This window comes from Saccostrea echinata, unplaced genomic scaffold (assembly GCF_033153115.1).
Source record: "Saccostrea echinata isolate AGI-Se365-2 ecotype Australia unplaced genomic scaffold, CSIRO_AGI_Sech_v1 ptg000041l, whole genome shotgun sequence".
Taxonomy (NCBI): domain Eukaryota; kingdom Metazoa; phylum Mollusca; class Bivalvia; order Ostreida; family Ostreidae; genus Saccostrea; species Saccostrea echinata.
In genome coordinates, this window is record NW_026889790.1 from 5,288,380 (window position 1) to 5,304,572 (window position 16,193).

Sequence of the window (16,193 nt, forward strand, 5' to 3'; positions counted from 1 at the left end):
CCTGACATCTCACTATTTACAACTCACCTGACCTGACTGTTTAAAACTCACCTGATATCTGACTGTTTACAATTGACCTGACATCTGACTGTTAACAACTCACCTGACATCTGACTGTTTACAACTCACCTGACTTCTGACTGTTTACAACTCACCTGACATCTGACTGTTTACAACTCACCTGACATCTCACTATTTACAACTCAACTGACCTGACTGTTTACAACTCACCTGACATCTGACTGTTTACAATTCACCTGACATCTGACTGTTTACAATTCACCTGACTGTTTACAACTCACCTGACATCTGATTGTTGACAACTCACCTGCCATCTGACTGTTTACAACTCACCTGCCATCTGACTAATTACAACTCACCTGACATCTGACTGTAGGATGTTTGTCGTCGTCTCATCATCATCTCTGTACGAGCGTTCAGATTACCCAGTATGGCTTCCTCCAGACGAGATTTCATATCCACACTCTTCTGTATGGTCTGTTTAGAACACTGGGCCAGGCTCTTCTTACCCTGAGTACACACAATTCAAGGCATCAAAACAATAACTTACACAAGTGTGGAAAACACTAAATAACATTACCAGAATAGAGCATTTATATGTTGACAGTCACCATCTCATGCTCTCTTCTTGAGTCACATATTGAAATTCCATCTGCTGGCAGTGTGTAATAAAATATTATAAAAAAATACCAACTAAAAATGGTTTACAAGATATGATGTCTTAGACGAGACAAAATGCAAACAAATTGTGGAAACACCATCTCCTGGAGAAGGAAACATGTACACAAGGACTGATAATCAATACTTAGTATATATGTGTGATGCAGCTAACATTCACTAAGGGACAAACAATAGGATACCTGCACAATAGTCCAACTCATCTCATAACTACATCCAAATTATGCAAAAATTCTGCTTAAAATGTCACAATTTGATTTAGAAATCTTAATTTTCACTGACCCTCTGATAAGAGACATAACTTTCAATGGGATAAAAGACTATCCTGAAATTGTTTGCATTTTAGTTATAAATTATAATTCTTTTGGAACATCATAAGCAATGCAAAATTTTGTACGAGAAACAGAGAGATGATAAACCCTATGCTAACATGTGGTGCATTTCAATCAAGCCTTGACGTCATTATTATATAATTGAAGGGGGTTTAAAAGGAGAAGAGTCCACAAATTTTAAGTCTAGAGCAGATAACTGTTAATATAAATTAAATAAAATCTTATTATTCCTTCTGAAAACAGAAACAAAAAGGGCATGTACAGTCTACTTTGGATATATCAAAATTCAATGAACCAACACACATTTTTATTCAATATAACCAAAGCTCAAAATTAGCAAATTTGGCTAATGAAGATGTTTTAAAATCCTGATCCCGATCTAAAACATGATCTTAGACAAACCCGAACCAATTACATGCTTAAATTTACTACACCTTAATAGTGATATGATATACTATGTTTATTAAAGATTTATTTGGAAAAAGTCCAACATTTTACTGGGTATAATTTCCTGATTTTATTTTATACTCTATCAGTTAGGGGAAAATTCACCAGACTTGCATGGACTTGAAGGCTTCAAAAACACCGGCAAACTTCTTAATTTTTTTTCTTTCTTGTGATTTACACAAGTGACTGTTCAAAGCACTGTTCAAAAGCACCATCAGCATCTGATCAGAGAGAACGAGATACCCCTAAATAATTTATCTGTTATAAAAAAAAAACAAGTGATGAAATCATATTTAGTGAAAATATATCTACTGACACCCTAGCATCTACCTGGTAACACTGAATGCTTGTCAGAGACATTATCCAGTGCATATTTATGATGAGTATTGTAACACTGAATGACTTGTCAGAGGCATTATCCAGTGAATCAGTGATAAGCAGCATATGAAAGTTTCCTCTACCTTCACTGTGCTCTTTGAAAAACTTAAATACTGCCTTTAACCATTTGCATATATATGTGAATTCAACTCTGTTTTGTGTGCTATAATTAGAAAGCATTTGAAAAGATCATATACTCTCAATAATGGAAACAAAAGATTGTTTGCATTCTAAAAGGGAGGAAAATAAATGAATTGAAAAAAAGTCCATCCTGGGGTCTTCATGCGAGAAGGTGATGATTAAATTGACAGAATGATTTGAGGTATAGCAGTGATCTCGGTGTCTGCAGTAGTTTGCTATTGTTTGATGTGGCTTGCTGTTTTAGTACATCTGGTGAAAAGGAGGATGTTGGGTTTGCCAGAAGAGAAACTGAAGACACTGTTCAGTACACAGTACCAGGGCCTTAACAACGACAGAGCAAGCAACAGCATCTGGGAAAATTTTTGTATGCCAACAAGCTTGAATTTGGGGGTTAGCTGCAATGGGAATTTCAGTGGGATTGAAGTAGTAGTTTTTTATGTCCAAGGGGATAGAGACTTAGTGTGGAGTGAATAGATGATCCCCTAAAATCACTTCTAGCAACAAAAGTTCACCAGAGGATGAAGCATGCTTGCTTTGGGGGTGGGTTTCTGCAGTAGTCTAATCATGTTTATTAAAGGGGTAATAAAAGCAGAGGGAGTAACCTGGAAGACTCTGTTTGACCAGGAAAGTAATGTAGGGATTTGCTTTAGTTGGAATCAATGAGCTGCTTGCAATAAGAACTGTATACCTGTGTTGTATCCTCTTTGCTTCTCTGGCGCTGAAGCAAGTCCTGTGATTTCCTCTGGAAGCCTTCCCATAATAACTCGTATGATCGAGGCAGACTAGCGCTCTTAGGGCGAGGGGCATCAAACAAGGTTTCAGCTAGGTGTGCCGATAATCTGAATGGCTTTAACCACTTTGGCTGTATAATAAAGGCAGAGGTGTGCGCGAGGCCAAGCACAGCATTCCACACTTAAAACACGCCAATCAAACAAAAACCAAAAGCTGTGTAGTCAGGGGCAGATTACTCTTTACCATGCTCAATAAAACTTTGTATTATCTGGACCTGGGTAATTAAACATTCTGAGCCATGCCAAGTATTAACATCCACTGAGTTGTTAGGAACATGTTATTACTTATTAATTCATCCTAAAAACAACTCCTACATCTTTTCTGAATTAATAATTCTTTCTAATTCATGCTTACTTTCTAGCTTAACTACAGTCATGCACAGAAGTCAAATTCATTGACATTAACTTCCTGATGATATATTGATTTCATCCAATTATAAAAATTCTACTAGAGTAAAAAAAAATCAATACAGAGTATATTTAATTAAGTACAAAAATATATACCTAGATTTTATGATAAAATAAAATTTTATGCAAATTATATTTATCACTGTTACCAATACATTGTTTTTAGAATTCAAATACATCTACAGTAGTTGGCCATAATTTAGTTCCCAAAATGGCCGCTGATGTTTTCGTGAATCTTTTTGCCGATGATATTTTGTCCATAGTTTCTCAATACGTTAAAAAATCTTACCTTTCTGCATCCGGATATAAGCACCAATATCGAATTTGGTTTTAAATTTATTTTCCTAATTCTATTTCCGTTTTGTTTGTTGATAATCGTCTGCTAACAAAATGGGTCGCCGTGGAAAAGATTTGACACCAGAGGTGAGAAAAATTATCGTAAGTTTATCTGAGAAAGGTTATTCTGGCCATAAAATCTCGAAAATCACTGGAGTTAATGCGAGGACTGTAAATAAATTTATAAAACGAGTGAAAGAAAGGGGAAATGAAGAAAACCTTCCAAGAACTGGCAGGCGGAGAAAAACTGACAACAGAGCTGATCGTCGACTTTTTCGGATGGTACGGAACAACCGAAGGCAGACTTTGGAAGACCTCACAGATAAATTTAACAACAATTCTGTTGAAAATATTTCTTCAAGGACTGTTAGAAGAAGATTGTTTGAAAATAATTATAAAAGACATGTTGTTTCTAAGAAAATCACGATAAGGAGAGAAAACAGATCTCAGCGGACCAGTTTTTGTAGAGAGAAATTGTGTTGGACAGTAGAAAATAACTGGTCTAAAGTAATTTTTTGTGATGAAACAAAAGTGGTAATTGGAGAGGACAAAAAAATGTGTGGAGAAAATCTAACGAACGTTTAATGGGAGAATGCACAGGAATGTTTAAGGACAGAGAGAAGCAAGGTACAATCTCTGCTATGTTCTGGGGCTGTATCACCTATAATGGTGTCGGAACAATAACACTTATAAATGGAAACATGAATTTCAATATCTATATTGAAACTTTGGATAGATATTTGTGGCCAGTGGTAACAAAAAACTTTGGAAATCACCCTTGGATATTCCAAGAAGATAATGCTCCTTGCCACGTATCAAGACAATGTAATGCCTGGAAAGCAGACAACAATATTCCCATTTTACCTTGGCCTGCACAAAGCCCAGATATGAATATAATAGAAAATGTGTGGAGAGTTTTGAAAATCCGCATCAAACGCCGCATAAATGAAATTAACAACAAGTCAGATCTTGAAAGAGTAGTGACTGAAATCTGGGCATCACTTCCTTTGCATTATATAAAAAGTCTGTATCAAAGTTCCAAAGAGAATCAGAGCCGCAATTAAAGCAAAAGGATATATAATGAAATACTAGTAATTTAAGGTAAGTGCGTGTTGTTGTTTGCATGCTATTTAAGTTTTACATTACAACAGGCTTGCCCAACATTTCACGGCGGCGGCCATTTAGGGAACTAAATTATGGCCAACTACTGTACATAAGTAGAGAGTTCAAATAACACTGAAATGAAATCTAAGATTAAAAAAAGGATGTCAATATCTTTAACAATAGTGAAACTGAAGACAATAATGTATTTGATGTTTTCTCCTAGCATTACTGTTAGTGCTAAAAGTGAGGAACAATCAATGGCTTCTTGATTAAACTGTTTTTAATTAGTACTTGGTTAACAGTGTGGATGCATGTGTTAGATGAAATACTGGCCTGACCTTCATGTTAAATCAATACAGGGGCCAAATATTGAGAAAGGTTTGCTAATAGAATGGATAAAGAAGGATTCTGAGTGTACTGCTAAAGCAATACATGTCCCCTATCAACCCCCACAACTCTTACCAAGGCATACATTCTTAAAGGTTCATACCTGATATTATTATTTTGAGAAGTCTGGGGAAGTAATGTAGATGGTAACCAAACTGTTCAATACTAAAAGCATGTCCACAGAAGGCCATATTAAATGTCAAATAATCTACAGAAGCCTGTCTTAATATTCTACTGTCCTTTATATGAGAGGTTTTTTTTTCAAGTCTGATGATAAGCAATAAAATTCCAACAACCTAACATATTCAGAGAAACAAAGCTTTCATCGATTTTAAACACAGTAATTCACTCAGAGTGAATTCAACGAAAATAAATCATCAGCAATTCTTCTGTACACAGAAGCATAAAATATTATATCTGAAAAACTAAAAAACTATAAAATGATTTAAAAGAACAGAATTTTCTGTCTGCAGTCAAAAATACCATAATTCTACCAGGAATAGACGTATCCATTGAAACTCCCTGAAATGCAAGTTTGCTATGCAGAGCACTATTCAAAATCTTGATCTTTTATCTAAAAGATTAAATTTTAAAAAATCTGGTAAACATTACATTAAATTTTCTGGTGAATTAAAGGTCATTAATCCCATAAATATTACATCTGCTCTGTAACTCTGCTAAAGCACTAATGCACCAATCTATATCCAAAAACTCAATGTATAATCAAAAATAAAATTCTAGAAAATGAAGTATTTTTATCAATATCCAGACCCTGAGGGGTTATAACTAAAAAAAAAGGCCAAATCTAATTAAACTCATAAAAATCAAACTTGATTTGCAACTACTTTATGCACTTCAGTATACCAAATATGTGAAAAAGCTATATCTTAAAGTACACTAGAGAAAATTGTCACAAAGCACCAACAAAGAGGGTCAGAATCCATCAAAAGGCTCAAAATCCAACAATAGGGGGTCAAAATCCAACAAAATTTTGATTTTCTCTGCAATTCTTTTTCATTGACAATGTACCAAACCTCAATCCAAATCCTTCAAAAATAGAGCTTTTTTGGAAAACAAAGGTGACGGACACACAGACAGGCAAGTGGAGATATTGGTAGGAGGCTAACAAAGAAGAGATTTTTCATCATTTTAATTAGATCCTACAATTTGATTAACACTACTGAAACACTTTTATTTAATAAATTGTAAAGAGTGAACAAAAACTGTTTTATTAATTTTAATACAGAAATGTTCCATTGCACAAGAAACTGACTTGAAAAAGTAGATCTCATGTACTAAGCAAAAAATAAATGTGACATGGCTTTGACAATTGATTAGATAGGGATACATCTCATTTTTCCTTGAGATTTGCCAATCGGAAAGTAACTCTTAATTGGTATTGGTAAAAGGGAAGGACCTCAAGTAAAGGCATTCAGTTAAGTTCTTCCAACACCACTTAGCAACACATCTAAAAATCACAGCAGTACTCTATGGAAACCATTAGATAATAATGACTGCAAAATTTTATAAAATGCTACTGATTTACACAAATTAACAACTGAAATGCAACAATTTGAAAGTTCATGTTGGTATAAAACTTAAATTACTTCAGACTTTACACAGACTTGACTGTTTTTTTTTTCCCCTGAATGTTACTTTAGATTATTAACATCGCTTTACAGTTATCTAAATCTCAACTTTAACAAAGTTAAGATAATTAAACATTCATCTTTATCATTTTTTGACTTTGATGACCTTACGTCTTTCTCACGTTATATATTTATACACACAAAAAATAAAAGCCAGGGCAGGTGTTATAAAAAGATACACAAATACGGAATTGGGTTGTTTAGGTAGCCAACATCTTCCTCCACCAAGCATGCACCACAAATCATAAAATTCTGCTATTCCCAGATTTACACATAATAAATCAATCAGTTTTACAACAATGATCATCACATTCACTGGGTATTCTACACAAAAGCCTTTGACAACATATAAATGACAAACACTGTACACTGTATCTCTTTAGAAGCTGATTCAGAGTTTTGTTTCCTCCAACCTTCACATTCAATGCTAAGTATAACATGCTTATTGCAAACACACATATATTGGATTACAGCTAAGTTATTTTTATTCCTCATGGTTTTAAAACCTGTTGTGAATTGAACAGATATATAACAAATTATGTTTCTAATGAATCAAAATTGTTGGTCCTTGTCAGTCTGCTTTAAGTAGTTTTACTGTACTTCTCTTTGTTTTCTCTAACAGTTTTGAAATAAAGACCTGAATGCTATCAGCTTTGTTACAAGAAGAAGACGAGGAAACAAAACTATCTGACATGCTTCATTTATCATTTCATCTGATACGGGTCTTAGAATTGTAATTTAATTCATATTATTGGATTTCCAATTAAAAAAAGCTAGGGCAATGATTTTTTTTTTTCAATGTTTAATTTCTTTACTACTTGGTATTTAAAAATTGTCAAAGCATGTAAAACATCCTTCCAATATACTGTTATTTTGTAGACAGTGATCTGAAAAGATGGTCAAAAGTGACACTTACCTTGTACTCAAAGTTTGAAATGCAGAAGTATAGGACATCCAGAATCTGGGCGAGTACATTCACATTGAGCTCATTCCACCACTGACGGAGAACAGACTCATCTGCATTCTTTATCACCCACAGAAAACAGATCAATAAGTTACGAGTGCACTCAGTCGTCAGGGGACTCTTTTTGTTCTGTTAAGATACAAGGGTGAGATCAAAAGCTTACTGATGACCATCCAAACTGATACAGATAAGGGTAAAAAAGAAACAACATATTTACTGAATCCAACTTTTTTTGTGGAGAGGTTTTGTAACATTCTATTCTTTACACTGAATTCCTTAATTGTTAAAACTATTAACCACATATGTTAAATGTTAGGTTAACTAACACATAGAAAATGTGTTTGCCAAGTATTAGAACTTTTGCCTTGTTCTTTTTATACAACTTCTACACAATAGAAAACCTTCAAACCAAGATTCTCACTTTTAAATCTGTACTCATTAAAATGCACAAACTATCACTAATTAGCCCCATACCTTTGGCTCATCAAGACCACCAGGATATTCCTGAACTCTTCCAGCAAAAACAGATGCTCCAGCTATCTCCAAGGCAACACTGTGACTGATCTTATCTGCCTCCTCTTCCTCCGGACATGTGTGTCTCCGAAGGTCAAGGCCGGGGTCACTCAGCTGAGGGAGGGCCTCGATCACAATCCCAATGATCGGCATGTACAGGGCCGCTAACCGAGCCTTCATTTCTGAGTCCATGTAACGAAGGTCCAAGTCATGGTTGTACAGTAAATTACGAACTACATTGATGGCTCTTTGGTGTATTATTGGATTACTATGGAAAAAAAAATTAATTGAAGCTCTTTAGATATGTAACCTTCCATGACATATTATATAAGTACAATTTCTAGCTCAGTACAGGACACAAAAGTTTAGTGAAAGCAATGGTAAATTTCTCTTTTTATTACTTTTCCTGAATGTCAAAAATTAACAAATATTTGTGGAAAATTCATTACACAATTGTCACTATCTCTCTATGAAACACAGGACAGCATGCAATTGTTTTTCAATAAATAATGATAAGGATGGTTTTTAACTCACTGTGTATCGAGTGCGACCTTGAGATCTGAGAGAATAAGACCCACAAGGAAGTGTTGCTGTCTGAACTGTAGCGTGAGCTCGTAGAACTGGCCGCGATCCGTCAGTGTCGATGTAGACGTGTATGACGACATTGAATTTGTGCTCTGGATACTCGGGGTAGGGCTGGCCGCTTTACCAGAGGTGGGAGTCAGGGGAGTCCCAAATGGGAGATTTAGAGGAAAGTAATGCTCATGGCTGCATACAATTCGTAGGAAGTCAAGCCTGAGTAACATTAGAGTGGTGGAATCAGATAAAGTCTGGATCTTCTCTGCTATCTGTCAACACACAAGTACATACTATAAATGAAGGTTATATACAATGTATGTCACAGAATCTATCACCAGCTCCTAAAATACGTATATGTATACACATGAACACAAACTAATGAACAACATATTTATACATTGTATTTGGAATACTAAGAGTGATTTATTCTCTGGCTAACAATTCTCTCTTTCATTAATTCTAAACAAGGTATAGATAAAAAATCAACATAAAAGACAGAATACTGACTGCCCCACAGTAATTGGCGATGAGGTTGAAGACAAAACCTCGATCCATGAAGCTCAGAAGGTCATGCAGGAAGAAGGCCAGACTGGTATTAAGACTCCGAATTATCTGTGGCTCCTGAGGATTAAAATATTCAAACACTAAATACAATGAGTCTTACTTATTACAAGTATGTTATATGTAAACGTATAATATATATACACAGAGGGAAAATTATAATGTCTGTACATATAAGCATTTCACTCTAACCCCTGAACTTTTATCCTTAATATGCTTGCCTGTGACTTCCTTGTTGACCTATAAACTTTTATCTTTATGTACTTATCTGTGATTTCCATGTTGACCTATCAACTTTTACCTTCATGTGATTTCCTTGTTGACCTATGAACTTTTATCTTTAGGTACTTGTCAGTGATTTTCATGTTTATCAGATGAGTATGAACTTTAACCTTATTGTACTTGTCTGTGATTTCCTTGTTGACCTATGAACTTTTACCTTTATGTACTTTTCTGTGACTTCCTTGTTGACCTATTGAACTTTTACCTTTATGTACTTGTCTGTGATTTCTTTGTTGACCTATGAACTTTTACCTTTATGTACTTGTCTGTGATTTCCTTGTTGACCTATTGAACTTTTACCTTTATGTACTTGTCTGTGATTTCTTTGTTGACCTATGAACTTTTACCTTTATGTACTTGTCTGTGATTTCCTTGTTGACCTATGAACTTTTACCTTTATGTACTTGTCTGTGATCTCTTTGTTGACTAGGTTCATCAAAGCCTCTATATCCTCCACAAAAGGCTTATCATTAAATCTCATCTGACGAGGCACATCCAGCTTCTGTGTCTTGTTCAGATGTTCAGCCATACTTTTTATCTACAAAAATGACGAAGTGTGAAAACAGAAATACCTTTTACATGTATGTCATTCTGTTATGAGAAATTTTTATCAAGAAAGATTTTTCGATGTATGGCAGTATTAAAATTATTTTCTTCACAAAATCCTGATTGGATACTGAATATTATGTGCAATGTTCACACACAGGACTCTCTGTATAAATCAGAAGACTTACAATGAGTTCAAAGAGGAACCAGGAATAGGCAAATGCATGGTCTCTGTTCTGTCCACTAAGAACTAACCACTGCAGAACAAGCTCTTCATGGACAAGCTGTAAATAACAAAGGTCACATGACAAACATGTGACATTTCACAGGTCACATGACAAACATATGACATTCTATAAATACAAGAAAGTAATTGTACACACATTTTGCCCATATTAAATTTCTTCATTTAATGCCATGTAAATTCTATTGAACTGACTTTAAAAATATTTAAACACAATTCCATTTTTGTCCAAATTCTGTATCATTTTGTGTACTCAGCAAAAATTAGAAGGAAGGATGTATATCTGCTTTTTCTTTTTAAATTAAATGAAATGAAATCCATCTGACCTTCTTGCCCCTGTTTTTCATCATCTGAGGTTGGTTGAATTCATCTGCTCTCATGCTTCCTGTCCTGTCTAAGAACTTGGTGCCTCCTACAGACAACAGGTAAGAGGTTCAACCAAAAAGAATAATTCTTACAATAGTTATTGTAATATATATTAAACATACACATGTATGTAGTAAATACATATATACATAACACACATATATACATAACACACATTCTAAGCTCTCCGTATATTATTTGCTATAATGGTAGAACATGATATATAATATATTGTAAGATACTCTCTTTTCCATGTATTGAACTACAGCAACCCTACAACCTAAATACCCAGAATTCCTGATATCTCTTTGTTTAGTGAGGTAGGAGTTAGTATACATACCCAGAATAACTGATATCTCATTGTAGGGTGAGAAGAGAGTATACATACCAGAATGGCTGATACCTCATTGTCTAGTGAGGTGTGAGTGAGTATACATACCCATAATGGCTGTGTCTCATTGTCTAATGATGATGATTGAGTATAGATACCCAGAGTTGCTGATATCTCATTGTCTAGTGAGGTGGGAGTATACATACCCAGAATGGCTGACATCTTGTTGTCTGGTGAAGTGGGAGTGTACATACCCAGAATGGCTGACATCTTGTTGTCTGGTGAAGTGGGAGTGTACATACCCAGAATGGCTGATATCTCATTGTCTGTTGAGATGAGAGTGTACATACCCAGAATGGCTGATATCTCATTGTCTAGTGAGGTGATAGTATACATACCCAGAATGGCTGATATCTCATTGTCTGTTGAGATGAGAGTGTACATACCCAGAATGGCTGATATCTCATTGTCTAGTGAGGTGATAGTACACATACCCAGAATGGCTGATATCTCATTGTCTGGTGAAGTGGGAGTGAGTGCGTTTAGGTCAGGGTTACTAGTGCTTCTCTGGAAGGATTTATTTGAGACAGGAAGTGAAGACGGACGACCGAGTGTGTTGTATCCAGATACCAGGGATGGTTCTGTGGCTGAAAAAATGGGGGGAAATTCTTATAAAACTTACTTGAACATGCACATTGTTGATGTTTGCCATAATGATGTATCAGTTAAGATAATAACCACAGTGATGTAGTGTTTAATGCTTACTGCAGAGATGTTTTACTTTAGACAATTACTGTAATGGTGTTTTGTTCTGGACAGTGTACTTTAAACTTTAATGATACAGTGTTTTGGAGACTATCTGTAATGATGTAGTGTTTTAGATAGAGTACTTTAATGACATACTGTATACAGGGAAAATTTTGCCCCCATTTTATTTTCGCACCTTTCACCCTAATCACAAGTGGGCGAATTTAAAACGGGGCGAATCTAAAGAACAAAATATTATTTCATAAACAGAACTGTGACTGGACAAATTTAAAAGGGGCAAAATTGTTCACAAGTGCAAAAGGGCGAAAATAACATGGGACAAAATAACCATTTAAACAGTAGTGTTTTATAGACTATCTGTAGTACTTAGACTGTTTTAGACAGTGTACTTTAATGATATAGTGTTCTGAAAACTAACGGTAATGATGTAGTGTTTTGAAAGCCTACTGCAGTGATGTGGTGGTTTAATTACAGACATTTCATATCCAAAAGATAATTTGGAAGCAGAATTTTTGTTGGGATAAAATATCACAGATTTCTGATCTATAATTGTTTCATGGGAATTAAATTTCATTGATTCAAAAGTAACTCTATTCAATGTACAGCCATTTAAAAATAAATATTTCTGATTTTACAGTATACTGTTTCAGAAACCAGTTGCAATGATGCAGTGTTTGAGATACATGTACTTTCATTTATCACATATTCTTTGAAATAATGAATTCTTAAATAAAAGTCTTTGAAATTCATCATAATAAAATTATGACAATTTCAGTGAAATATTATTTTTAGAAATTTGCAGCTAAGATAAATGTTTTTAATGACACGTTTAGATACTTACAACAGTGATGTAGTGGTCCAGGGTGAGGCAGACTACAAGAGTAGTGGACATAGGTAGCCAGGGTCAAATTGCGGCCATTACGGTCATTTTTCTCAGAGAGTAACTCGTGAACTCTCTTCACGACCAAAATAACCCCCTCAAAAGCTGGCTGTCCAATGTTAGCTACAAATAAAAGAAAATATGAAATCCACATCAACACCTGGAAAGTAATATAATACAAACTTCTGTTTATACATGCATATATACGTATATATATATTAGGGATGTCAATTTCACTTGGATAGGCTAGTCGAATAATTGTGGGCTTTAATCGAAAGTTAGTCAAGTATTCATTAAAATTATTTTTCTCATGTCAGTTCAACTGTCAATCCTTTTCAGACTGCTTATACACTCAATATTTAAACAAACTACTGTAACATACAACATAATGTTACTAAACTGTAGAGATAATTTATTTTACGGCACATTTTATTTAAATACACCTTATCAATTCCTATGAATGCTAAGGCTTGTCATTTCTTCTCAATATACCGATACATTTAATTGATCTATCACTGGAGGACATTAAAACATGTCTAACTCATGCTAAATTATTGTCCTGTGACTGGTAAACAGCTAAAGGGGCTTGGACACAGATTTGAAGTTAATATTTTCTAGAATTTTCAGAATAATTATACTATGACATATACATGTATTTTGCTAGAGCAATTCAAACTGAAATATTATAAAAGCGTGTTTAAAAACTTCTTTCATTTGGAAATTATTAAAACTATGAATTTTGGAACAGGTTTGATTGATGATTAATAATTAAGGAAATAGTAAAATTTGTTGTGTATTAATGAATAACATTAAAACTACTGTACGTGTACTTAAAAAAGTGGGCTTCATATTTTAGCGGCTTTGGCACAGACAATGATGTGCTAATTCATGAATACCGGTAAGAAATAATTTATAAATACAATATACGGCACGGACATGTATAGTGCTAATTCATGATTTCACCAACAACTCCATACCCAGTGATGCGCTAAATTTTGAATATGCCAAATTATGTACACGTGCAGTATAATCCAGAAGTAGGAGAAAACAAAACTAGCTCCCCAGTATTGTAATTCCGTGCTCAGTGATGTGTGCAGAGTAAATAAACTGAACATACACATTAACAATAACAGGGCTTGTTCCCATGTTTACAAACAGAATAGATGTTTGACGTGATGTTAAGGAGAAGTCATTGTCTTCAAATTTTAAGAATTTTTTATGTAAGTTAAATTCATTAAACTGAAGTTATTTTTGAATAAAATTAGAAATTTAAAATTGTAGACAAAACAACAATGCAATTGTGCCCATGGCTCTTTAGAGGAGAATTGGGCCAGAATAATTAATTTCAAAACAATAAAAGCTTGTGATAAATATTGATTATGCAATTTGATGAGTAATCAAGTAAAAAATATTAAGTCAATACTCGGTATGGCCAAGTTATAGTTGAGTACTCCAATACTCATTAACATCACTACCAATACTATATATACAGGGAAAATTTTGGCCCCATCTTATTTTTGCCCCTTTCGTTCTTGTTACAATTGGGCAAATTTAAAAGGGGCGAATTCAAAGTAAAAGGCATATATATTTCTGTTACAGAAACTGTGCCTGGGCGAATTCAAAATGGAGTGAAATTGTTTGAAAGTACGAAAGGGCAAAAATAACCCTCTATACAGCACTACATATCTCAAATCCAGCAGCCCATATTTTGATTCTATATATTTTTTGCTCTGGTCCTATAAATAAGTACATGTAATCTTTTAAATCATATTCTATATAGTGTTACCTGCTACTTAATATAACGGTTACCTTGCTGTCCCCCTAGTATAGGGGGTCTGACCATGAGGTACAGCAGCCTGTCCAGTATGAGGGGGAGGAATTGGATGAGATTCTCCCCCCGGGCCTTGGGAACCTCTTGTATGCTTTGTCTCAGATCATTCTCAAACTGAGCCTCTGTTTTCCTGACAGGGAGTTTCTGTTCCAAGGTCATACGGCAATTATACAGGAACTTCTCGAGCTTGTCATCCTAGTGGTAATATACAAATGACAACAATTATACAGGAACTTCTCGAGCTTGTCATCCTAGTGGTAATATAAAAATAAATTTACATTGCTAATTGTTTTCTCTGTGATAACTCTCTGAAAGTTAGGTACATGTATGTTGATTTCTCAATAACTACAACTGAACGTAAATTTGGCCAGGTGAAAGGTCAAATGCCTAATATGCATGTCAATCTCTCGAGGCTGTCTTTGTGTCTGATGTCATAGGGCGGGGACTATGGAAATTAACATAAAATGCCTCGTGTACATGTATTTTAAATCTTTTAGACAGCGTTTTTTATTTATAATTAAACTTTTATTTCACATACATGTATAAATGAAAATATAAGTAATCACTGTCTTGTTTGTTGGGTATGCCAAGGACATCAATGACAGCTGGAAACGTGGAATAATTTATGCATAACAATCCTTGACTGCTATGCAAATTATCCCAGGTTTCCAACTAACATTAATGCCTTGGCATACCCAACAAACTAGACAGTGATTCCTTAAATATTGACAATTATACAGGAACTTCTTGAGCTTGTCATCCTAGATCCTAGTGGTAATATACAAGTTGACCTAGTGGTAATATACAAGTTATGAGCTACTAAATAACACAAGGGATCAGTTAAAAGGATTCATCCCTTACTTAGCATGCTTAGATTTTTAAAGAAACATTTATTAAAAGATCCGAGTTTATCTCAAATTTCGGGGGGGGGGGGGGGGGGGGGGGGGGGGGGGAGGGGGGGGGGGATTACAACCAACAATAAACATTTTCTCCACTATTTCCAACTGAAAGTGAAAGATTTTGACTTTTGTTTTCAGCTTCTGTTTCTTACCTGGGTGTGGACAGATGACACCGACCTCAGACTGACATTAAACACCCCTTTGTGATCCACCCATTTCATGTTAGGCAGGCTTGTCTGTAAAGGAAAAGTAGACTACTATAAATACAGAGCATAATAATGGACGGAAAACGTTTTCTTCAAGAAAATCAAGCCCCAATACTCAATCATTCAAACAAACACTAGCTTTCATAAACTCTACTGAAATTAATCTTAATTCCTTCATATTACTATATTTACATCCACTGAATATTATTTCTTTTATTTCTTATCAAAACCATTGCCATTTACCAGTTGGTAAATGGTACTTAGCAAACCACCTGCATAGATTTCTTGAGCAACGGCTCTTCCATCAATTATGCATACAATGACATACACATCTAATACACAATATTTAACACATTTATTTTTACTTTATATGTTTTTTTTATACAGATATAAATATAAACAATAAAACGTCTTTATTTATTCGTTTGTTAGTACAGGAATTAATGTCATAGCTATTGCAGAAAAAAATTACACAACCCGTTTAAGTGGGATATGTATTTTTTCTGCAACAGCTGCGGCATTAATTCCCATACTTACAATCAAAGAAAGCA

At 34.6% G+C, this 16,193-nt stretch overlaps 1 protein-coding gene across 2 annotated transcripts in view; it reads right to left on the bottom strand.

The window, feature by feature from the left end:
• Nucleotides 1-16,193, bottom strand: part of LOC133200874 (dedicator of cytokinesis protein 7-like) — a 39,392-nt gene that overhangs the window by 10,425 nt on the left and 12,774 nt on the right. Inside the window, exons 17-29 of one of the 2 annotated variants that reach the window (XM_061336693.1) lie at nucleotides 15,589-15,672; nucleotides 14,516-14,732; nucleotides 12,668-12,829; nucleotides 11,553-11,705; nucleotides 10,688-10,773; nucleotides 10,306-10,401; nucleotides 9,966-10,109; nucleotides 9,236-9,349; nucleotides 8,684-8,997; nucleotides 8,111-8,417; nucleotides 7,589-7,765; nucleotides 2,686-2,859; nucleotides 381-531 (exon numbers count right to left, since the gene is read on the bottom strand). In XM_061336693.1, the coding sequence (XP_061192677.1) occupies nucleotides 381-531; nucleotides 2,686-2,859; nucleotides 7,589-7,765; nucleotides 8,111-8,417; nucleotides 8,684-8,997; nucleotides 9,236-9,349; nucleotides 9,966-10,109; nucleotides 10,306-10,401; nucleotides 10,688-10,773; nucleotides 11,553-11,705; nucleotides 12,668-12,829; nucleotides 14,516-14,732; nucleotides 15,589-15,672 (2,179 nt within the window). The remainder of the gene's footprint in view (nucleotides 1-380; nucleotides 532-2,685; nucleotides 2,860-7,588; nucleotides 7,766-8,110; nucleotides 8,418-8,683; nucleotides 8,998-9,235; nucleotides 9,350-9,965; nucleotides 10,110-10,305; nucleotides 10,402-10,687; nucleotides 10,774-11,552; nucleotides 11,706-12,667; nucleotides 12,830-14,515; nucleotides 14,733-15,588; nucleotides 15,673-16,193) is intronic. The other variant, XM_061336694.1, reaches the window with a different exon arrangement.